This window comes from Anguilla anguilla, chromosome 5, assembly GCF_013347855.1.
Source record: "Anguilla anguilla isolate fAngAng1 chromosome 5, fAngAng1.pri, whole genome shotgun sequence".
In the NCBI taxonomy this organism is placed as follows: Eukaryota; Metazoa; Chordata; class Actinopteri; order Anguilliformes; family Anguillidae; genus Anguilla; species Anguilla anguilla.
This window is the reverse complement of record NC_049205.1, coordinates 18,054,894-18,079,811: the sequence shown is the minus strand read 5'-3', so window position 1 is coordinate 18,079,811 and position 24,918 is coordinate 18,054,894. Positions and strand designations below refer to the sequence as shown.

The 24,918-nt window shown below is 46.7% G+C and overlaps 1 protein-coding gene across 1 annotated transcript in view; it reads right to left on the bottom strand.

The window, feature by feature from the left end:
* sf3b3 (splicing factor 3b, subunit 3) overlaps positions 1 to 24,895 on the bottom strand; it is a 30,341-nt gene extending 5,446 nt beyond the window's left edge. The window contains exons 1-22 of the mRNA XM_035420047.1: positions 24,758 to 24,895; positions 22,808 to 22,947; positions 22,524 to 22,679; positions 20,852 to 21,022; positions 17,827 to 17,999; positions 16,714 to 16,855; positions 16,030 to 16,142; positions 15,450 to 15,587; positions 15,105 to 15,208; positions 14,691 to 14,856; positions 14,290 to 14,385; positions 13,928 to 14,000; positions 11,981 to 12,132; positions 11,739 to 11,894; positions 10,918 to 11,073; positions 8,802 to 8,945; positions 8,086 to 8,208; positions 5,797 to 5,951; positions 4,814 to 4,988; positions 3,856 to 4,061; positions 3,480 to 3,633; positions 2,144 to 2,269 (exon numbers count right to left, since the gene is read on the bottom strand). Coding sequence (XP_035275938.1) covers positions 2,144 to 2,269; positions 3,480 to 3,633; positions 3,856 to 4,061; positions 4,814 to 4,988; positions 5,797 to 5,951; positions 8,086 to 8,208; positions 8,802 to 8,945; positions 10,918 to 11,073; positions 11,739 to 11,894; positions 11,981 to 12,132; positions 13,928 to 14,000; positions 14,290 to 14,385; positions 14,691 to 14,856; positions 15,105 to 15,208; positions 15,450 to 15,587; positions 16,030 to 16,142; positions 16,714 to 16,855; positions 17,827 to 17,999; positions 20,852 to 21,022; positions 22,524 to 22,679; positions 22,808 to 22,877 — 2,949 coding nt within the window. The 5' untranslated portion in view covers positions 22,878 to 22,947; positions 24,758 to 24,895. The remainder of the gene's footprint in view (positions 1 to 2,143; positions 2,270 to 3,479; positions 3,634 to 3,855; positions 4,062 to 4,813; positions 4,989 to 5,796; positions 5,952 to 8,085; positions 8,209 to 8,801; positions 8,946 to 10,917; positions 11,074 to 11,738; positions 11,895 to 11,980; positions 12,133 to 13,927; positions 14,001 to 14,289; positions 14,386 to 14,690; positions 14,857 to 15,104; positions 15,209 to 15,449; positions 15,588 to 16,029; positions 16,143 to 16,713; positions 16,856 to 17,826; positions 18,000 to 20,851; positions 21,023 to 22,523; positions 22,680 to 22,807; positions 22,948 to 24,757) is intronic.
* Positions 24,896 to 24,918: the final 23 nt, after the last annotated feature.

Here is a 24,918-nt window from a genome sequence, read left to right as displayed (position 1 = left end):
AGCACCCATATGGATGAATGCTAATGCTTCGTATGCATAACCAAAACTGCACTGGAAACAAACAAGCAGGGTCGTTCCTGCATAGCCAAATCTTTGGCGTGTGCCAAAACAAACGCTAGTGCCAAACAGGGGGGGGGAAACTGCCCAGTCGTACTTCGTTTTTTTCATTTAAATTACAAACATTTTTTTTTTTTTCCTCCACTCGAATGTTTTGTACAGTAGCCTAACATTTGCAAGTTAAATTTTTTTTTTTGTTTACAAGTTCGGGATTCATGCTCCTAATAAAAAGTAAAATTGATGACTGCATTTTTTTTAATGCTTATTTTTCAACCGTTACACTATATTTCAGTTAATGTCTCGTGTAATTTCCATTGAAAAACCAAGTATCGTCATGCCGTCAATAATACTAAAAATATCATAAATGACAAAATGTGTTTCTGGGTCAAAACCAATCCAAAACGTTAGCTGGACAGCATTTTTAACCAGTGGGGAACGGCAGCAGACTAGTGTTGGCTGATACGGCCTAAATTAACCTAAATTAACCCTGGCCCAGTGATGAACCCTTTCCATATCTGGAAACCCACAATAAGTCTATGAATAGCTGCCAAAATTTCTGAATCATTTTTAGTTTAGTGGAATTTTTGCTTATTAGTTTCGGGCCGGATCTGCCCACCACTTCCTGGAAGAGCAGCTTTGGCAGCACCTGCTCTTAGGCTAGTACTGTGGGTCTCACATAAAGCCAAAAAGCTCAAACAGGTTATTAAAGGCCTTTTGTAATGGAACATGAAACTCTCTATTAATACTTGCTTCAGTGAAAGTCTCACTCAGAACAACAAACCTTTGACTCAAGGCTACCAATGACTTTCTGCTTGAAACAAATTTCTGCAGAACACAGACACACACACAAAAAAGAATACATAGATAAACGTCAACCGGCCACAAAGCTCTTCCCAGCTGATGACTCAAGTGCGGATTGGTCTGACCGACTTTCTGGGTTGAGCTGTTTGTTCAGTAAATGTAAAGTTAATCCCTGTCGCAGGATTTACTGTAAATACTCCAGGCAACCGTCTTGTGCATTACCTTTGGAGGGTAAAAATCAGTAAAGGTTGAGAGCTATTTGTGCACATGCTGCAAACCTCGAGGAAACCAAAGCCGCGTCGCTAAATAAATCATCAACATTGCGCTGCGAGCAAATGGCCTTCGGGAGGAGGGCTGAGCTGGCCGTTGCTGTAGAAACGTCATTCTCCACTCTGGCACACGCATACCTTCATACCTATTTTTCCCTCCTCCTCCTCCTCCTCCAGTAAAGAGCCCAGAAACAAGCAGCAGGAGGAGGAAGGGTCTCGGCTTTCAGGAACTCAAAACTTGGCCGCCCTGTAAGCGTGTTCCTTTCGCTTCCTGCGTAGTCTCCCCCACACGGGTTAAAACCAACACAGGTGAGGCCGCAGTTACCTCCTCCCGTAGCACCAGCCTTACTCTATAGACCGATACAGGGCCTGCAGTGTCCACTGCTACAGAGTGATACCCATGCAGGTGGGACAGCGGACAGATCCTACTCATAAGACCAGCTTTACCAGGACCTCATAACAACACCAGCCTGACCAGGACCTTATTGTAACACCAGCCTGACCAGGACCTCATAATAACACCAGCTTTAGCAGGACCTTATTGTAAAACCAACCTGACCAGGACCTTATTGTAACACCAGTCTTACCAGGACATAGTAAGATTTATACCGTATATAGTAATATATACAGTAATATTTACACCACATATTGTGATTGGAGACATTTAACACACTGCACAAGGTAATCTATTCTTTGTCAGTCTACTCCAGAAGTTCTCAATCCTGGTCCTGCAGACCCAGGTCTGGCTTTTGTTGTTACTCAGAACTTCAGAAGCACAGCAACGGATCTGTTAAGGCTGCTGTTTACACAGGTAACTCCGGTCACCCGGTTTCTCGAGTCCTAATCAGTTGCTGATCTTTAGGCGAAAACAAAAACCAGCAGACTCTGTGGCTTTCCAGGACCAGGATCGAAGATCACGGGTCTACTCCATACACAACGCCAGGACACTATGCAGGGCAGTCACTTCAGTGTCTCCACCAGCAGCCCATAGTCCACAGCAGGGTCTCCTGCAGTACCTTGTTCTCACACTTGCGGAGCAGCTTCTTCTTGCCCAGGTCGTAGATGCGCAGCAGTTTTCCCACGCCCACCAGGACACGCCCCTGGAATGGGGCAATGGCCAATGGGACGTCCTCTACCGGAGTCTGCAAACAGAGCATCCCGTCAATCAATCAGTCGAGCAAGCAATGTTTGCACAACACATGCCCACTGTTTAGGCTGCTACAACTGGCTTCACTTTTCAAAAATTTTTTATTAAAGGGTAATTATTTTAAAATTCATTTGTATGGCGGAAAAGAAAAAAAGGATTAAGCATGATGGCAGAAAAAAAATGAATAACCAGTCAGATCACACTCTGTTAAGCTCTTCTAACAAAGCTCTGTGCTGTAGTTCAAGCACTTTTGTTAAAAAAAAAAAAACCAGACCAAAAGGAAAACTGGAATACAAAGCACGGCTTTGTTCTCAACAACTGCTTCCTTCTGAAATTATCTATAGCAAATCAAAATCTCCCACAGCTTCGGAATTACAAAAGAAGAGAGATAAGAACGACTGCACACAAATCCTGAGGACTGTTGTCACTCTCGATAAGGGCCCATGCCAAATGGAAGAAATGAAACGGCTCAAGCAAAAGGGTAAGATTCGGGCACTGATTCATGATGAGACCAGCCTAAATTACTCAGCGTGCGGTGAGCTTGCAAAAGATACTGAGTACTCATTTACAAACTGATTCGATTCCAAGCCGGTCATATTTTCAGAAGAACTACATTTAAGTGCCAAGTTTGATTTAAAAAAAATATTTTAAAAAGGCTAAGGAACAATCAAGGGAGTAGGGAGCTTTGTGAATCCGACCCAGGGGAAAGATGGATTCACAAGGAAAAGCAACATAAAAAAAAAAACAAGTCAGGTAGATAAGTAGAAAGGGAAGGCAATGCCTGTGTCCCAGATGTTCGTCCTGCACTTTTATGACCTCCATGATAGAAACAGAGACACAAAAAAACATCACAGTTGGTATAATTTATGGGGGATAAAAAACCTGGCAGTGACACTTCTTTCACATTTCAAAGCCTGTGTGCTGTTGTCACCCTCCATGCACGAAGAGCTATTGCGTAATACACATTCATCATTTATAAGAAATGTAATGGAATTTGTTGTCGATGGAACAGTCAGTGACCTTATCTTTCTTGTCGAAACTTGCGCATTGGCGTTGCCCTAAACTCATCAATTATTCCGCACAGAACAACCGGGAAGTTTCTGGAGTCAGGTTACCATGACAGAACCATTTGAACGCTTGTTGGAAAGGAGGGGGCGCAAATCCACATTGCCCTCTGCGGACTGGTCAGTTTCCTTGTCGCTTACCTTATGTACAAACTCCAGCTTGTCCCCGCCCCCAACCAGACGATAGGTGTAGATGAAGCCGCCTCCCACTGAACGCGGGTTCAGAATCAGGTCCCTGGCCACGCCCACCAGGACGTACCAATCTTCACCACCGGCGAACCGACACACAGCCACACTGCAGACACAGGTAAATTACTTACACACTGACTACGTCTCTATGGTGACAATCAATTTGTTGCAAATGTTCAGGCCTGCACTGAAGGCTCTGAATGCAAACAACACAAATGCTATTATGACATTCATTTATGTACTCCTTTCAATAGTTAGGCATTTACCTTTTACCAGTATAAATAGCAGAGTGATTTTAATAAAAGTACCCCCTCCCCTCCTGAGTTACCTGAACGCAGCCTCATTCTGCTCCAGTTGGACCTGGTCCAAGGTGGTGCCCTGAATGGGGTTGAAGAGCCGCACCAGAGAGGCCCACTGGCCGGACCCCGCCTTCGGCGCTCCGAAGATGGCTTCCGGAAGGTTCTCGTTCAGGAAGGCGGCGGCCATTTCCGCAGCAAGCTCCCTCTCGTCTTCCCCCGCCGCCTCCACCATTTCCTGCAGGTGGCAACAGTGAGTAACGGGGGAAGCCTTGCCAAATCGCCTTTGATCAGCATACCTCACCCAGGATCAGCGAACCTGACCCAGGATCAACGTACCCAACCCAAAACCCAACTGAAACTGATATAGGAATGGGCACAATTAAAATAAACCAACACATGGCCTACATACACTGAGCTGCTGAAACGGTAACCGCTAACCAGCTCCAATTTGAAACCGAATACTAAATCAGCAACGGGAGTGGCGATGTGGCTCTGTGCAAAATGAGGCACTGGCTCCTCCTGCAGCAGATGATGTGATCCCTGAATGTTATTCCATACGATTATGAGGTCATCGCTCCTCTCCAACAACAGCCAAGAAAATACGTTAACGGACCAAGCCAGTAACGCAGCTGTGAGACTGTGCTGCAACCACAGTGTGTGTGTTTGTTTGTAGGTGGTTATCCGCTCCAGTGAAAATCAGATGGGAAAACAGATATGAAAACACTCATGACTTCAGACCAGGCCTCTTTCTGTTCTCTACTGTACTTTCACTGCATTTCAGATGAACTCAACAGCTCTTTTCTGAGGATCCCAACTGTCCTTCAAGTACAGCTATAAGGTGGAGAGTCCCTAGCTCAAGGGTACAAAGGGTCAAATCACAGAGTCGAACCTGGCCCATTACTGAGCCCTAGCCCTTCCGTTTCAGCTTCACCGTACCCAGCTGTAAAGAGCAAGAAAGGGCGCCCCCTGCTGGTGGGCTGGGCTCACCTCGGCCATCTGCTGCTTGCGCTGGGCTTTGGTGGCCTCGGTGTAGGCGTTGTGGTCCGTCTCGATCAGGACGAGGTTGTTGGTCTCGCTGTGGATCACAAACTTGCGGGGCGTGTACTGCAGGGGGAAGGCCACCTGGTTGAAGACCGCGCCCAGTTTCTCCAGAGCCAAAATCCTGAGGGGAAGAGAAGAGAGCAGCGAGGAACGAGGAGAGGGGAAGGTCAGAGAGATGGGGGAGAGGAAGAGAGAGGGGAAGGGCAGAGAGATGGGGGAGAGGAAGAGAGAGGAGAAGGGCAGAGAGAGGGAGGAGAGGAAGCAATAGGGGAAAGCCAGTGAGATTGAGGAGAGGAAGAGAGAGGGGAGAGACAGAGAGATGGGGGAGAGGAAGAGAGAGGGGAGGGGCAGAGAGATGGGGGAGAGGAAGAGAAAGGAAGAAAGAGCTCATTAGAATGACTATGGTAGCCAGGAACAAACCTCTCAAATGGTATCAACAAAAACATTTGCTTAGGCATTCATTTTTAGGATTACACACTGACACGTTCAAGAAAATCACCACAGTAACTGCAAAGCTGGCAGGCTAAACATTAACCAACATATCCCCAGAACGTTGACCTTAGCACACAGAGCCAAAGTCACAGTCCAAGATCACATGCTCATTTCTTCATTGTTAAATATACTTTACTGGGAATTATTTTTTAATTATAAGGTATTCGCAATGATTAATTTAATTGTGTGCTCTCAGCTACAACCTCCTGAGCCAATTCGGAAGAGCAAAGACAAGAGCGTCTGTGATATGTGCGAGTGAGTCAGTGTTTGGTTTTGAGTGTGTGCCTGTGATGCGTGTGGGCGCGTTGAGGGGGTATATGGGTGTGTCAGAGCACGTGGCCGTGGCCGGGGCCGGGGCCAAGACCACATGGGGCGCCCGCAAAGCACGTGGGCAGACCTGGGATAGACTGGGCGTGTCCCGGGGGGGCGGAGCTCACCTCAGGGTGTTGGTGGAGATGGCCACGATGCCCTCGGGGCACTGCTCCGAGGCGAAGCCCGAGGCGTACTCCAGCGTCTCGTAGGACAGCGGCGTCAGGTGGAAGCGGGACTGGTACGAGTAGCTCAGCCAGGACCGGCTGGACATGGCCAGGACCTGAGAAACAAAATGGAGGTCAAGACTCTAGGGCGGAGTACACCAAACAAAGCCACCTAACCCACCAACCCCCAACTTCCGGGTGACCTCAGTTCCATCACCCCGGAAGAACGAAGCAACAAGCGTGTCAATGAGCAAGCGTGCCGATAAGAGGACCCGTTGTTTTCGTGCAACGATGACGAAATCTGTACAGTCACTCCCTGGATCTAGCCCTTGGAGAGTCACTGCACTATTGAAACGTGACTTCTGAGGTCACCATCTGAATCATCAACACAAAGGCCTCTTTCACACAGCTCACCCACATCAAGCGGGACTGCCGGAGATGCCACTGCGTCCACTGGGGAGGACAATGCAAAATGCCAAAAGGCTCTTCAAGTTCAAAGGCACCCCGCGCCTCGCTGTCGCATTACTGACGTGTGGAAAAATAGGTCAGCAAATCAGTCCACCTGACAGACGTTCCGTTTGTAACTTTGCAAATAGCGGACGCACCTATCCAGATTGACAAAAATAAGGACCTTACCGAAGGGTGCAAAGGCGGCACTAAACCAGCAACCTCTCAGTTACAAGCAGAGTTCCCTAACCATTACTACTACAATTACACAGAACAAGGAGGAGTCTACCAGTACAAAAAAAAAACACTTCAAAGTACATGGATGCACTTAAAACTAATACTCCTAAATGGATAACAGTGCATTACTATAATCTTATTTAGCCTGAGAAAATCCCGCTTCTTGCTTGTCACAACTATAAACCAAATATTGCACATCGCTTTCACCAAGTAACAATAAAGCTTTCAGTCTTGCCAATCTCTGAAAGGCAGCTCTGTCTGAGCTTGCTCACATAGCTCTACAGCTTTCACTTTCACTTAACGTGTGAAAGCAGGAGACGCATTTTTGAGGATTAAACTATGGATTATAACTTGAACCACAAATGCAATTTTTTTGGTGTGTGTAGATTTAGAAAAATGAGCACTCTATACAGGCACTCCACATGGGGATGTCACATACAGGGTCAACCTTTGCTGCCAAACAAAACTATGTGTAATGGCAAAACGTTGTTTGTTGATCATTTACTTTCCTGCAGCGGAGATCAAACAGACTGCAATCACGTGGTTAGCCTTTCGCTAGAATCGCTGTTCTAAGGAAGTGTAGAATTAAAACATCTGTAGCTATCACTACCATAAAAACTGATTTTTAACATTACTTCCTCCGTAATTAAACATTCAAGGCCAAATTGTTCAATCAAGGCAGTGGCACACACACTTGATAAAAGAAATCTCCCAGTACAGGACTGCATTATATCTTGAAAAGTAATTCATTTACTGAAGCATCACAAATGTCACATGACCGCTACTGATGATTGCAAGTGATCAGAGCAAACTTGCCATGCAGATTAAGTAAGAAGTTTTTGAAATTTTTACTGAGCATCTAAACTTCGCTGTATGTCATCGTTAACATGATTGGAGCCTGAAATCTTCAGAAACCCATTAAACAACTGACATGCTATATTTGGGATTTTTTATGTTAGGAAGAAAGATTTGTCAAGTGTCCAGCCAAAATACCAGCCTGCACTTCAGAATTCAGACATCTCAAACTTCAGCCAACTGCCAGAATTGAGTGCATAAAAAACCCAATTAAAAACATAAAATAAAATCATTTTAAACAGATTAGCTTTTACATGGACCAGTGTTCCTGAACCTTTTAAGTCTAAGCCAGTGGTTCCCAAGCCACTCCTCTATCAAGTAACTAGTTGGATCAGGAGTTCCTGAGGTGGAACCCCAACCAAATACCTGGACTCAAGGAGAGGTTTGGTAACAGACGGCCTAAGCAATAGACAACTCAGTCAAGGCTGTCTGTTTTGGTGCGGTCGCGGTCCTATTGCCATTATTAAAAGTTGGGGAAATGTGAGTTTTAAAGTTACAAAAACAGTATATCATATTAAAACACAACTTCAGGACACTACATTTATGTAAGGACAGTTCATATTATAATTTCAGTATCTGTATAGATTTTTTGGGAAAATAATTTTCAGCTACCCTATCTGAATACACTCCAGCAAGAGCACTCCCATAGAGTCAAAGTACATAGGACTTTGTGTGTGTTTAGATTGCTACAGCCAATTCCAGTTCACTTACAGCTTCCTGTCCCTGCATCCTGACCCGGAAGAGCTTGACGGGACGTGACCCCAGGTAGCGTGTGCGAGTGTCGGACAGGTCGCCGGTCACTGGGTCCAGCACCGTCCGGAGCAGGACACCGTTCTGCACGGAGCGGGAAGAGACGAGACCAAAAGAGGGGTGAGATTCTGACCGCCAAAAAGATCCGAGGAGGAGACGAGGGTTAGAGCAGAAATCTTCAACTCATCAAATTCTTGTGGTTTCCTTTCAATCATCCGCCAATTTAGGGCTATGCGGAGTCTTAAGCCAATCAACTGACTTGAGTCTTAAACTAAAACACACACAAACACAGGAGTCTACCAGGAAATGAAATGAAATGGAGACCTCTGGGGTAACCGCTGGGATAATGCAAACGGACGGGTGAAATAAGAGCACGTCTCATTCAATAGTTATAAAGGGAGACAGACCAGAGTGATTAAACATATGAAAAGGATTGCGCAGGCACGCGCACACACACACACACACACACACACACACACGCACGCACACACACACACACACACACACACACCCACCCACGCACGTCCATACACACACACAGGGACACACTTGCATGCATATGCACACAGTGTCTATTAAGCAGACGCCATTACAGAGTGACTTGTACAGGCAAACTTACCCGCACGCCCACGACACGGACACTGACAAACACGCACACACAAACAAAAAAGGCGTACCTGCAGCCCGATGTTGAGGTACAGGAAGCCGATGGAGCCCTTGTCTCCCAGCTCGTCCTGCTTCTCCACCCCGCCCATCTCCACTATGCAGAGAGACTCGGGCTGGGCAGGCAAAGCCTGCATACTGAGGGGCTGCAAGCAGTCCTGTGGGGAGGGGGGAGAAAAAGAGAGAGAAAGAGATGGATAGAGGGGGGAGGGAGGGGGAGAGAGAGAGAGAGATGTTCAGGTTTACAGGAGAATAAAAAAGAAAAAACTACACATCCCATCATCCCCTGGAATGGGTGGAGCTTCTGCAGCGATTAACACAGCTGACCCCGTTTTTTGCGGAACAGTTACATACTGCATCCCATAGAAAAAATCCAACTACTGCCACCATTTCATGCATTTTCATTAATACTGTATGGAGCACGCCCCAGTCCCTCTCAATAACTAAATTAAATTGAAGTGTTACTATATCAGTTTACTATCACCTCAAAACCATGGCAAGAATGAAAGACTTCATGTCAAAACAAGACTCGGAAAAACTAATCCGTGCCTTTATTTTTAGTTGGCTCGACAACTGTAATGGTGAATTAACAGAATTTCCCTTAAAAAAGCTGTCAGGCAGCCACAGCTAATCCAGAATTCTAACCGAGATTAAGAAAGTGGACCACACAACTCCAGGGCCTAAGAGCTCTGCACCGGCTCTCCGTGTGCCAAACACCTGAGTTTAAAATGCTTTCACTCGTTCAGCACCAAATGGTTTGGAGCCAAAATATATATTTGATGTCCTGTGTTATGAACACACTAGATGTTACATCTCCAGGGAGTGGCTTGCTTACTGTTCCCGAGGTTAGAACACTCGCGAAGAGATTAAACGAAAACAAAACGCCTTTTAAATTACCTGGGTACTAGGCAACGTTGCAAAAGTGTCAAAGTGCCAAAATAACGAAGGACGAGTGGGTGAGAAAGCGACGCCTTCCCGTTTAGTTTTGACGACGGGCACCGGCATAGCACGATGCGCACCGACGTAGCACGACGCGCCCCGACGTAGCACGCGCGCCCCGACGTAGCACGACGCGCCCCGACGTAGCACGATGCGCCCCCGGCGTAGCACGATGCGCACCGGCGTAGCACGATAGCCTCTTGCCCTTTACACCGTGCCTGACTCGCCTCGCCTGAGCGCGTTCAGCTTGAACAGGCTAACGCGGAGGAATGCGTTTTTGGCTCTCCGCTGCGCGTTCCGCTACGCAGGGAGATGCTCCTTCAGGGCGTGGCGCCTCCGGGAGGAAGTGCACTTCGCCGAGCAGACATCGTAGCTAGCCGCCGTCGCGTTAGCTGTCGATCAGCATCGATACCCCACAGAGTGCAGTCACGTCTCCCGGCCCTAGCGATGACGTTAAAATGTGCGAGCCGACGGTGGCAATAAGCGACGTTTTTCTGACTGAAATACGAGAGCGCGTGAAGGGAGGAGGGGAGACGGACTGATGAAGGGGAGAGATGGCGGGACGATAAGAGAGCGAGGAGCAACGAAGCATCCAGTTTCTTTATTACTTTACGTCCCCCAGCGCCGCGATCCCGTGTTTATTTGCCTGAACTTGCGTCCCGGCAGCGATTTCCAAACACTGCTGGGGAGAGGAATGCACTCTGTGGCCCCCTCCATTCCGGCTCAACAGACAAGTAAGAAGGAAACAGACCAGCGGCTACAGACAAGAGTAAACGTCTAGGCAGTATAGGCCAAGGGTTATAACAGGAGATGCAGAGAGTTAAGAAATGGAGGGGAGACAACAATAAAGTACAATACATTTTTGAAGGAGTTAAGATGACTTGAGAGTACTGTGCTTTGCCATTTCTATTTCACAGGGCTGAAATAAGGGTGTAGTACATTTATATTTCACAGGGCTGAAATAAGGGTGTAGTACATTTCTATTTCACAGGGCTGAAATAAGGGTGCAGTACATTTCTATTTCACAGGGCTGAAATAAGGGTGTAGTACATTTCTATTTCACAGGGCTGAAATAAGGGTGTAGTACATTTCTATTTAAAGCACGCATTAGTCATTCGGAGGCAGCCCAAGAGTAAGACCTGCAGGGTGGAGCACGGACGGGCGGACGGGCGGAGGGAGGGAGGGGCTCACCGAGGGGTCCAGGGAGATGATGCGGACGGTGTTGTCCACCAATCCCACGGCCAGGAAACGGGAGCGCTGCTCGCCGGGCGGCACGTTGGCCAGGCTCATGCACACGACGTCCGCGGACATCTCCTTCCTCTCCGTGTACTCGTTCAGCTGCCCTGACTAGAGGGGGAAGGGGGGAGCGAGAGAGAGAGAGGGAGAGAGAGAGAGACCGAAATTGGTCGTCTTCAACCCATTTTCCAAATACAGGTTGTGTTGGTTCAACCCACAACCTAATGCAACGCTCACATATGCAAGATCAGAGGTGTACAAACTCTCTCCAGGAATAATTAGTCAGAGAAGAGACATGAAAACACTCATCACTTCCTCAGTACGCGGGCCCAGTTTGAATGCAGTTCAAAACAATGTGGCAATCTCCAGCGAAAGCAGATGTGTAATTTCTTTGCAGCAGATGTGTTGCAACTGATGCCAAACTTCATGAAAATTTTAAAGGTAACAGACTTTTATCAGATGCACGTCGCAGTGTCGCAGAGGCTAAAGAGAATTAGGAGCCTGTTCATCAAATTCAATGTTAACAGCTCACCAGCTGAGGCGCCACATTTTTTCTACGTGCTGATTTATGTACCCCCCCCCCTCCAAAAAAAATACAATAAATTAAGCTGCACATGGAGAGTCCTTATCCAGCTCATGTTGGTGCAGGCTCAACGCTGTCCCCAATCCACGATGCAGACAGCACACAACTAGCGTGGCTGGTAAGCGCGAGTTGAAATTCCAAAACGGGGAGAGGGACGAAGCATTTTTTTAAAAATGGTCAAAGTGGTACTGACCGGGTCCATCTCGAAGTAGACCAGCTCGCCGCCGGTCAGCGCGATGACCACCTGCCTCTGGTTGACCGCGCAGCGCACGATGGTCTTCTTCCCCGGGGTCTTCCACTCGTTCACGCGCTTGTCCGCGCGGATGTGGCGAATCCCGTCCGGGTACACCTGGGGGGGGGGGAGGACTGTCTGAGAAACTGGGGTGGGTGGGTGGGCGGGAGTAAGGAAGTTTAGGAAAGATCCGGAAGCTTTACCTGCACCAAGGCGTCCTCCCCCAGCAGGGAGCAGGACAGGGTGGGCGTGGTCCCCAGGAAGCCGGAGTCCGTCACTTCCTCTACGGTCTCTCCGATGGACAGCACCAGCGTGGCGTTGACGAAGGACACGATGATGTAAGCGTCAAACTCATCTGCGGTGGCGACGGGGGAGAGGGGGGGTGGGGAAAAACGTCGAGTTCAGGGTGGGGCCAGCGTGAGCACAAACACACACACACACACCTTTCACAACCATGGCTCTCGAACAAACCCGGTCACAAGCCGCAAAGGTTTTACCCCACATGTGCAAATACAGCGTTCGCTCAGACGAGATCAGAGGTGTACAGGCTCTCTCCAGTGATAATCAGTCAGAGAAGAGACATGAAAACTCATCACTTCTTCAGTAAGCGCTCGAAGTCGTCGGCCATCGGAACCCCAAAAATTAAGGCCGGACCATTTTAAGAGTGGGAGTTTGGAACGTTCAGAATTCTAAGTCGGTGTTCTAGAACTCCTTTGCTTTCAGTGACCAGGAGTGATTGTGACATCAGCATACGAATGTTCCGTTAAAAGCCATCCTTATCACATATTTGAGATCTCAACGGGATAAATGGTACAATAAGCATTGCGCCAAAAACGTAAAGAAAAATACCCCCCTCCTCCCACCAAGAAGTTGCCAAACCTACCTAAACTAAAGCACCCGCAAAAGCAATTCCACTGCATAGTAGGAGTTCCATCATTAGTATCACTATATCCCTAAAAAAGCATTTTTAAATGGCCAAGAAAGCTAATAAATCAGGTGGGGAAATCACTAACAAATGGGGTGTTATTGCAAGCCCTGTTTACAGGTAATTGTGCAACACAGCTTTCATCTTTATCGTGAATTTAACAGAATTAATAATATCTGATTTAAATCCCCAAAAGTACATCCAAAATAAACTGTATGAGGCCACCTGGAGTTGCAGCCAGCAAAGCTGCACTGCCCAGCTGTGACAGTGCAGGGCTTGGCAGTAGTCACCCTGCGCTGGAGAAGAAGTCACATGCTTCTCGGGAAACGCTTGGCACTGGGTCTCATACCCAGAATGAAACTTCGCCTCGGAGGGAGACTGCGCTGCACAGACCAACCGCGCTAAAACAAATTGTTACAGCGCAGGTTATACGCTGCCGTAACACAGACACAGGCGCAGCGTAGTTACGCACGTGTGCTCAGAGCTGCGTGCGTATCCGCGTGCGTGCATGCGACTGTGTCCGTGTGTACCCGCGTCCGTGTGTACCCGCGTCCGTGTGTACCCGCGTCCGTGTGTACCCGCGTCCGTGTGTACCCGCGTCCGTGTGCCCATTTGACTGGCTCGGGGCCAGCGGGCGGCCCGGGAGGCCGAAGGCCGGCGGACGTTACGTAAGCTCTGGGCACGCTCGGTCGCGGGCCTGTTCCAGTCGACCGCGCGCGTTCCGACCAGCTGTGTGGCTCCTTCACCGCCCTAACGAGGTGCCCGACAGACGGGGGGGGGACGCCAAGCCCGTTAAATCTAACCGCGTAGCGGGCAGGGTTCCGCAGTGCCGCATTTCATCCGCGCGGATAAATTTATTTCTTTACGTGCTCAAGTCCTCCGACGCCGGCTCGTATAACCGACGGTAACTTATGACCGGGATTAGACCGTCTGCCAAACAAACGCGGATCTCTAAAGCTCTGCCGGAGGGTTTGGACAACAGCTGGCGGCTGCGCGTGACAAGGGGTCACGCGATTGGCCGACTGGGCTCGGGACCAAGGTGCCCAGGCCGAGAGACTGAACAGCACTCGCTGCCGCACCGGGGCGCGATGTCACATCCTGTACGGGACGTCCGCGTGCTGACCGGAGTCTCTGACCTACGCGACATAATGCGTGACAGAGAGCGGGACTGAGTGAGAGAGAAAGAGAGAGAGAGACATGAGAGAGAGAGAGAAAGCTACAGTACCCTCAATGTGTCGGCGCACTGTCCACACGGCATTGGGGTTACCGGGCAGCTCGGACACGGCCATCTCCGACACCTGGAGTGAGATGGAACACAGACGTGGTTACAGGACTACACGCACATGCTTAGGCACAAGCTTACACACACACACACACACGCACACACGCACGCGTACGAGCACATACAGAATCGCCATTAGACGTGCGTGTAGGGGCCGGGATCAGAGGTATACAGACTCTCTCCAGTGGAAATCAGTCAGAGAAGAGACATGAAAACTCATCACTTCTACGTGGCCTACGTGCGCATGCACAGAGAGCGTACGATGTAATCGGTGAGTACACACACAGTGTGAATAGCAGTCTTACCTCCAGCCCGTGTCTCAGGACCCTCAGGGTGGACTTGGGCCCCCGCCCGCACGCCACGTACAGCTGAGGAGTGTCCTCATTGGCCAGATCGGCGATCTGGGGGGGAGAGATCGGGATGAGCGTAAACCACCAGGATACAGGGGGAAAAAAACACATTACTGCACAAAAACAGCCGTGAAACTGCAACCCTCACGATACAGCCTAAAAACCACATTACTACACAAAAACCATCATATTGCTACATACAAATAATCACAGTGCTAGACAAAAACATCCATATCCCATAAAAACCATCATAGCACTACAGAAAAAAAAAAAACACACAAAAAAAACCCCACAATACTACTGAAAAAAAAACACCAAAGCGCTATACAAAAACATGACAGTATGCACGCACGCACCTGGCAGGCCATGATTGGGGACAGGTTCTCCTGCTCGTCCACCAGCACCAGGTTCTTCAGGGGGCGGGGCTGGAAGAAGAAGGTGTCGCCCTCCTCCAGGGGCATGGCGGAGGAGAACTCGGGCTCTTCGTCATCGTCGCCCAGGTGGGCGATCTGGTACAGGTAACTAGCGCAAAAAAGAACGACGTTGCGCAATTTGGCCAAGATAACCAACACAGGAGAGGGGAACGGTCAGAGCAGTCTGCACAGCAATAAATGACAGTGGACTGTGTGTGAGCAAGTGAGTGACACAGTGAGTGTTTTTATGAGAGAGAGAGAGATTGAAGAGAGACAGAGTGTGTGTGTGTGTGTGTGTGTGTGTGTGTGTGTGTGTGTGTGTGTGTGTGAGTGAGGGGGGGTGGTCATGTCACTCACTGGTTGCCAAATTCGGAGGACACAAACAGGAAGCCGGTTTTCAGAACGCACATGGCCGTCGCCACGGGGATGGTGTCAAAGTATTTCATTCTGATCTCCGTCACCTGGGAGACACCACAGAAACAACCCCTGATTTCCAACTCCAAAGACTGACTTATTACCTCAATGTCAATATGGGTGGAAACTGTAAAATTGTGGGTGTGGAGATGTATGCGAATTGTAAAACTAAATAAGAATCAGCCATCCAGAACAGAAAAATAACTGAATACGCGAATGTCATAAACGGCGCCCTTCGACCCCGGACGCCCCGCCCCAACCCCGCCCCCGCCCTCGCCCGTCCCTCACCATCTCCTCGTCCGTCTCCAGGGTGACCTTGAAGATGTCGCCCTGCTCGGTCTGGGCCAGGAAGAAGAACATGGACTTGGTCTTGTGCGTGGCCGAGCAGACGAAGATCATGCCCCGCTCGGGGTCATCCAGGTCATTCTGTGCAGGAGAGAGAAAGAGTCAAACATCAACCCAGCTGCACACAGCTTTAGAGCAAAGCTCCTACCCGCAGCTCATGCAGCTTCCACTTTCACTTAATAAGTTAGCGTAGCGGAACATACTGCTGAAGGAACTCTGAACATACTGCTGAAGGTAATGCGCCTTGCTTAAGGGTACAGCAGTTCCCCCATGTGGGATTCAGACCTGCAACCCCTGAATTACAAACCCAGTTTCCTAGCCATTATAACAATAATATCAATAATACTAATAATTCTTTTTATTTGTGAAGTGCTTTTCCCCACACACAAAGTGCTGCACAGTACAACAGAATAAACACAGAAAATAACAAGAGCATAACATCATACTACACTGCTGCCAGTAAACAGACACAACGAAGGCCAGAAGGAATCCACCCAGCCCCCCCTCCTGCCCCCACACTCACCCTTCTGCGTGGGATGGGGCAGCGGATGTCAGGCTGGTCCCCAAAGTTTTTATAGGTGATGTAATTCTCAGAGCAGATGAGCACGCCACTGGGGCCATCAGAGCCTCCCGGAACTGAGAGGGGAAGAGAAGAGAGAAATCAGTGGTTTTCAACCCAACACAAGTTGCGTTGGCTCCACCCACATGTCCGAACGCAGTGCTCACACGTAAGATCAGAGGTATACAGGCTCTCTCCAGTGAATCAGTCAGAGAAGAGACATGAAAACTCTCATCACTTCCTCAGCAAGCAAGCTGAAATTCAATCTTAACTTCTCTGCACAATCTGCTGTATTCAATGCAGTAGGAATTCTTACTAGTACACTAGGTGAGTTCATGTGTGTAGGGGGGCAGTGGGACACAGATGCTTCAGTAAGAAAAAGTCAGAAGAGGCGAAAAAAAAAAAAAAAAAAAACCTTCATCACACCTACAGTGCAACTACATCCTATGTCACACTTACACAACACACAGAGGCACAATGCAGACAGAAGAAAGCCATACAGCAGGGACGTCCTCTTGCACTGCCCCCTGGTGGCAGATGCAGCACAGTAACCGTTACGAGGGCTTTGCCTCACACTTCTCCCTGGTGTCAGATATTGAGCAACACTTGATCACAGGCTGCCCGCTGGTGGCAGCAACGCTGAAGTACCTGTGATGAGGAAGTTGCCGTGCTCCTCCAGCGCCTCGCTGTACTTGCGCACCACGTGATTCAGGCCCAGGTCCAGCTCGTAGAACGTCAGCGTCTGCTGGGTGTTGGCCGCCGCCTCCCCGGTCGGGTCGTTGTCCGCTTCCTAGAGAGAGAGAGAGAGGGGGAGAGAGAAGGAGAGAGAGGGGGAGAGGGAGGGAGAGAGAGAGAGAGAGAGAGAGGGAGAGAGAGAGGACAGAAACGTAGGGAACAAGGGGTCAAGAGCGGGAGTTTCAGGGAGACGAGTGCCAGACAGAGGCAGGAAGACGGAGAGGAAGAGAGAAAAAGGGAGGAGGAGGGAAAAAATGAGCAAATGGTTCAGAGGCCAGTTGGTTTTGGATGGGTTAGCAAAAACAATTTTACAGCCTGTTCAGTCTAAAACCTGACAATGTTATCTGTGCACATGCATGTGAGTGGGTTTGCGTGCGAGTGGGTGGGGGTGGGGGTGGGGGTGTGGGTGTGTGTGTGTGTGTGTGTGTGTGTGTGAGACAGAGTCAAGGCTGAGATCAGAGGTATACAGACTCTCTCCAGTGATAATCAGTCAGAGAAGAGACATGAAAACTCATCACTTCACAGCATGTTTATGGCTGCGGCAAAATATAACCTCACACAAATTACAGCTTGTTCACCCTTACGGAAAGTACAATTTGTGGCCAGTGTGGTTTCCAATAACTTGCCTGTTCACTATGCAACGAACTGCAACAGCGAATTAGGTTACCAACTGCATGATTTTATGGCAAAATCTATTAACACACATGTATCCCATGGGAACATCAATTAAATTGTATTTAGCATGTACCATTTTATTTACATTCAAATCATATAGCAGATCACCTTACAATGTAGGAGCCCTAAATATTGGTAGGCTACACAGAGCACATTGCACAGTTCTATGAAGTTCTAGTGGATATGAATGTATGGGAAGAACGTGAGTGTGTGTGAGTGTGCATGTGTGTGGGTGCGTGTGTGTGTGTGTGTGCGTGCGAGTACGTGTATGCGTGTGTGCGCGTGTGTGAGTATGAGTGTGTGTGTGTGTGTGTGTGTGTGTGTGTGCACGCGAATAGCTAGGGCCCTCACCTCATAGTCCATCTCCAGGCAGGCGAACATGGGGTTCTCAAAGCCCACGTCCACGCCCACCACGTGGTACACCAGGGTGTTGGCCTTGTGGGCCTCCAGCGGAGAGGAGATGGTGAGTCGGGCCGCAGCATCACGGTTCAGAATGTACACCAGCTTCTGCTTTTCGATGGCACCTGGGGAGGGGCACCAACACCGGCCAATCAAAGCGCATTCGGCTGTATTCCTGATACATGACCGCTGAATAAAACCGCAGCCTGCTGTATTCCTGACGCATGTCTGTCCAATAAAACCACACCTTGCTCGATTTCTGATGCATGATGACCAACCAATAACACCACAGCCTGCTCTATTCCTGAGGCACAACTGCCTAATGAAAACATAGCCTCTTATATTCCTAATGCTAAGGCAACCAAATTAAAAGTCTGGTATATGCCATATGCACTCAAAGCAGGGGAAGAGAGAAACCCTGTACCTGAAGGACCATGAAATAATTCATACAATAATCCAAGCTGACATTTTAGCTACATTTGCTGATAAACTCACTGATAACAGATGAGTCCCTACGAGACAATTTACCGTGGTTTCATGTGAGTGAACCAGCATACATTGTGTACAGTCTTACTGACTCAGGGCAAATGGTGGAAGCAAAACCCAGAATATGGACCTCACGCAAAGGGGTGCTCCACCCCTGAGCTAAAGTCACAGCAGTAGGGCGATAGCGTTCCACAAGCCCTGCAGAAGAGCCAGAAACCTGCTACAAAGCAGTGCAAATACTAACACTACCATTTCACATCGTCCTTGGGAAAGGAGAGTTAGAACAGTCGGTGCTGCCATACCAGTCTAATCCAAACCAGGCCAAATGTCAGACACACAAAAAAATCATACCTCAGTATAGTAAAACCTTGGATAATTAACTTAATAATTAAGATTGTGTGGGGATTCATAGGCCAGAGTTTTTCCTGCATTTAAATGTCTTAGGCGAGCTGACTTAAGTGTTTTTTCAAGCCGCCTATAAATCGTGCCAAAAAAAAAAACACAAATAGAAATGGCCCATTAATTTATCGGTACAATTTAGTCATGAATGATACTGCAAGTTTTTAAAGTTATGACGGCATTCAAGTTTCCATGCAACCTTACACATGCTAAATTAACCACAGCAGAATCCACTTAATTGGATAAAAGAATGAAACAAACACTCAGACATCCGCTATCAACATTATTTTCAACAGAAACTGCCTACCTTTGTACATTTTTGTGGTTTTGTGTCTTTATAGGGAAACTGTCAGTTTATTTCTGCCACATCTGCCAACTTTTAACATATACTTATAGATCATTATGCGATGTAATTGGGCATAATTCCATGAAAATATTTGAAATATGTGCTAATGGTTTATGCAAATATGCGATCTCTTTACAATGGAATGAATGGGAAATGGTTTGGGGTTTGGCAATTCTATGCAAATACACAAAATAAGCGATAATCCGTAATACAATTTAGCGGATTCTACCGTATTACCCTACACTCTTTTTGCTTCTGTGCAGATTGAACTGAGAAATAAAATTCCGAAAAGCCTTTAATGTGTTGGGTACAAGTAAAACCAGTGACAAAAAAGGATGGCTCAAGCATTCTTAGAGTGAATGTATAAAAACAGTAAGCTTGCATTTGTGTGCATACACCAAGTTAAAAGTTTAATTAATATTGTACCCAAAGCAGTGTCAAAAATGAAACATATTTCCAAGACATATTACAATTCAAAATACCACTATTCCTGTAGAATGACCCCCTTACAATGTGTAAATCCTTCAGTATAGGCTATACTTTCCCTGCAGTTCTGTCACTTACAATATGTAGGCTAACCTTTCAACAAATATTTAAATTGTTCCAACTTTTTACTTTTAGTCACAAATGTAGTTTTTGTTAGTTTCTGATACCCTACACCTCAATGCATTGTGGATGGTCTCTTGAAGACCAGAACTTTGCATTCTAAATGTAGCTAAATACAGGAGACAACGCATCAAGTTGATGGTGGCATCAACAGAGTGTGTGTGTGTGTGTGTGTGTGTGTGTGTGCGCGCACGAGTGGGTGTGCATGCATGTGAGTGGGTGTGTGTGAGTGTGTGACAGAGTCGAGGCTGAGATCAGAGGTATACAGACTCTCTCCAGTGATAATCAGTCAGAGAAGAGACATGAAAACTCATCACTTCACAGCATGTTTATGGCTGCGGCAAAACAAAACCATACACAAAGTACAGCTTGTTCACCCTTACGGAAAGTACAATTTGTGGCCAGTGTGGTTTCCAGTAACTTGCCCGGTCACTATGCAACGAACTGCAACAGCGAATGAGGTTACCAACTGCATGATTTTATGGCAAAATCTGCTTAACACACATGTATCCCTTGGGAACATCAATTAAAGTGTATTTAGCATGGACCATTTACATTACATTCAAATCATATAGCAGATCACGATTACAATGTAAAGTCGGACCAAACGTCGCTGTCGCTGTCACAGGATGTTGCCACCTAAGCCCTATTCTGAGCCAGGAAAAAACCCTCTAAGCCATTAAGGGCTGCCAACATTCAATAAAAATAGGCATTAAATAGCATGCCAACGAAAACAGCAGTGTGTTGTAATCTGCATTTGATGGAAAACATGCAAGCGCAGCAAACTAAAAACAGCTAAAGAAATTTAGATGAGGACTTTATTGAGCAGGGACATATGGTTTTACTTCATTAAATTGCAAACAGCTATTATGAAACACTGTGTTGAAAGAAACAGCCAAGTGGCTTGCAAAAACAACACCTTATTTCAAGTGTCAATTTCAATTGACTTCATTTGTGATATCCCTCTAGGGCGGTATCACCGACCAATGAACGGCACCAAAAAGGTTATCTTACCGCAGTCCCGATTTGTCGACACATGGTACGTTATCCCAAGTTTGACTGGGTCAATGATGCCACACTGAAACTGTGAGCCAATCAGAGCTCAGCATGTTGAATAAACTGAGGGACGGTCTGACTCACCGATCATGACGGCTCTGCCCTTGGGGTCCACGGCGAGGAACTGCCCCGGGACGATGCGCCTGCAGCCGCTCTTGCCGAAGGTCTCCTGGTGCACCTTCTCAAACATGTTCTTGGACGGGTGGTACTCCAGGATCACAATACGCCCTGAGTCGCTGCCCACCACGATGTAGTCTGAACACAGGGATAAGATTCGCCTTACTCAGAGAGGAGCTCCATCAGTCATGGAGTACATCTGTAAGTACCAATACCACAACTCCAATGGTGATTGGTGGACACTTCCCATGATGTTCTTTCGGTAAAGTAAAATGACATCACAACGGTCTTCTCCCCATTTTATCATTCCTGTGTATACACAGCCTGAGCTTTTCAGTCCCATAACTTATCGAAGTAACACTTTGTTATTCTTTCAGGGAAACTACTTTTTCATTCACAAAAGAAGTGCAACCATAGGTCACTCAAAATAAATGCATGCAACAGAACTGCCTCTCTGCATCTACATTTCTTCAGTATTTAGGATAGAGCTGGGCGATACACCTTATTTTTAGGTATACAGACTCTCTCCAGTGATTATTGATATTTTATTCTTTTTCATACAATATTTAAAAATTGGACATTACAACAATAAGATAAAGGATTTGCAATGTAAACATAAGATGAACGGTCTGTTTGTTTGGAATTCAACTCGCACTATAAAGTCAGGTTGGTGCCATGTAGGGGCACACTGACAGTTTGGAATGAGTTCAGTTTCTGGTATTAGTTAAATTTTTTTTTTTTGCATGAATAGCTACTTTTTCTGTATAGTGTATAGTAACATTTTCAGGTGTTGCACATTAGGAGGTTTTAATATTTACTATCCCATTTCTGAATGTTATGCAATAGTTCACAACGTTCAGTGTTCATATTCCTATTGAAATGTGAAATTTATTATTGCATTTTGATTGATCTTTAATGTTCTACTACTACAGAATATTTCAGTTTACATATTTTGTCATTTGTATTGGAAAACCAAATACCTACATACCATCAATAAGTGGGTGAGTGGGTGTGTGTGCGAGTGGCTGTGCATGCGTGTGAGTGTGTGACAGAGTCGAGGCTGAGATCAGAGGTATACAGACTCTCTCCAGTGATAATCAGTCAGAGAAGAGACATGAAAACTCATCACTTCACAGCATGTTTATGGCTGCGGCAAAACAAAACCATACACAAAGTACAGCTTGTTCACCCTTACGGAAAGTACAATTTGAGGCCAGTGTGGTTTCCAATAACTTGCCCGGTCACTATGCAACGAACTGCAATAATATATATGATACAATACAATATTTTGGCCAATTTAAAGTTTTATAAAATGATTCCCTTTCCCAACTTAAAAGACCTGGTGAACTTCACATACCCACTCTCTTAGTGACTTTGTCAGTCAGCTTTTTCGCACAATAAGGGGTCCACAAGTCTAGGCCTGGAGGCCTGCTGGATCTGCTTATTTTAACTGATACTCCGCACTTCATTGATCAACTGAAGTAGCTGATTAGTTACCTCAACACACCTGGTTTCTTGGGTCAGAACCGACTGCTGATTTTAAGGTGAAAACAAAAACCAGCAGACCCCGTGCCCTTCAGGGACCCTTCTCTACGTAGACGAGCACCTATGTGTCTGGGTCTGGACTGAATTCAGTTACCTTTGGTCCCTCCAGTAAGCCTAAAAGCCATGAGGGAGCGGATGATGCCAAACACCTCCATGGTGAGCAGTGTGTGCACCTTCCCAGTGTTGGCATCAGGGCGCAGCAGCTCCAAGATCTTCCCCCGGGAAACAACAATCTCCTGCTGCTTGGTTCCTACAGGGGATTGAAGAGAAAACAATGGAGCAGAGGCAGATAGGTTCCCAAGTTCTAGAACTTGTGGTGGGAGAGAAGGGACGAGCTACAGGGAATACCGGAATCGGAAACTGATGGACAACGCTTACCAGAGAAGTTGCCATGTATGGCGTGGGTGATGCCTGTGGCTCGCTGCAGAGTCAGGTTGTACAGAAACATGATGTCTGCTTCTTGACCGCTGGGGCACAGGGAAAAAGAGAGCTACAGAGGCTCCTTCTACTCAGGACAGCTGAAAGAGAAATGGACAAGGTTTAACATTCTTCAGTCGCATCTGGGCTAGTGTGGCATAAAGTGAACATGCAACCTAAAGGTTCTTGGTTCAAGTCCCCAGCTCCCCCCAGTTTAAGAAAATATTTTCAGGTCAGGTATGCTCTTGGTGTGATGGTAGTATCATAAGATGTCTAACATGCAACCAGTGCTAAGGACAAGCTACGCAAGGTAATTCCAATATAAACTGCAGCAATATCTGCACGAACACAACCAGGCACAGAAATACCCAGTGACACCAACAAGCGTAGCTGCATAGCAATATTGCACTTTTACGAAAAGAAGCTAACTCTGGACACTGAGCCTGCTCAGCTGAAACACAGACCCACAAAGGGAGCGTTTTGTTCAGGGGGTTCTGTCAAAATGGCTGACAAGGCTATACAACAAGCGCAATGATTCCTAAACTCGGTCCTGGGGCCACCCTGTGTATGATGGCTTTTATTCCAATCACAATCCCAAAATTTTAACAAGCTGCTTATTTTTCATAATTAGGTGCGTCTCACGTTTAGAGGGATTATTACCCTTTTAAGTCATATTATGTCTGAAATAGCTTTGCATGCCACGTATAATACAATTGCCATGTTGATATTATGCTTATTGTGCTTCGTTGCTAACCATTACATGTAGAGGTATGTTTTGATCAAATGAAAGACAAGTAAATCAATAACCTCAAATTAGGTTGTTGAACACAGTTTAATTTCTTCCATATTTTTTTCCTTAAACTTACTAACACAATGGAGGCTTGACTCATTATCATTTGCTTTGTTTTTGACTTCTTCATTATCTTCCAGATGTTTTGTTTTAGTAGCCAGGCATCCACACTTTCACCAATTAGAAGCCTACTGACTCATCTCATCCTAATTCGAATTCCAACCTTTTTATAAGCAAATGTTTGTAATATAACACAATAAGTAGGAATTTAATTCGTTATCGCATGCACAGCTATTACTGACATAATGCAGCTTAAGACGGTAATTAGCCCTACTTATGAACAAATAACTTGTTAAAATTCTAGGATAGCAACTGGTTGGAACGAAAACCAACATACACGGGGGGCCCAGGACAGTGTTTGGGAACCCATGATCCAAGCAAACGTACATCAATGACGCCAGACAGGCAACATAACCGGTCACACCAAAATGATAGATGGGTAATTAAGTTGTTTTTCCCAGATCAGGTGTCTACCTCAGTTCATAATGTCCGCCAATTTTGTGCAGCAACGTTGAACTAACTTAGCGAACGATACCTAGCTGCATAGCTTCCATAACGAACCACGGTACATCTTACAATGTCTTCAAGCAAGGATCAGAACCTTCGGTACAATTATAGCTAGCATATTGAGAAGCAACGAATGCATCTCAGAACAAATGAAGCTGTAATGATCATAAAATGCATTGAAATAGGATCGCTAAACTGTATGCCCAGCACCCGATGAATGCAGTTCGGGCCACAAAATTAGCTAACGTTAGCTTTGTCAGAAAACCAAATTAATTCACATACACTTACATAAGAAATGCACGATTTATCCATTGGAATGTGGAGCAAAAAATCACAAATACAACTATGTAATTTGTGGGAACATACGAAAGCATACAATAGGGACTAAGTTTGACAAAACTTTGCTAGCAACCGATCGAATACCCTTTCCTTAAAAAAAGTACCCTGACCCGGATAACCGCCAAAACGTTAATATAAATGCAATACAAATCCTGCAATATATACATCTGATAGGATGCAGTAGACTGTACAGAGGACGTACGAGGATACCTTACCAGTTTATCTGCCAGGATGGTTTCGATATAAAATAGATGTAAAAAATTATATCAACCCCATTCATTTGTCTACTGGTTAGAATGTTGTCGATAAGATGCCGATTGGGGGCCTTCGTCTGCAACATGAGATGGCGTGCATGTAGACGTCCTAAAACATGCCT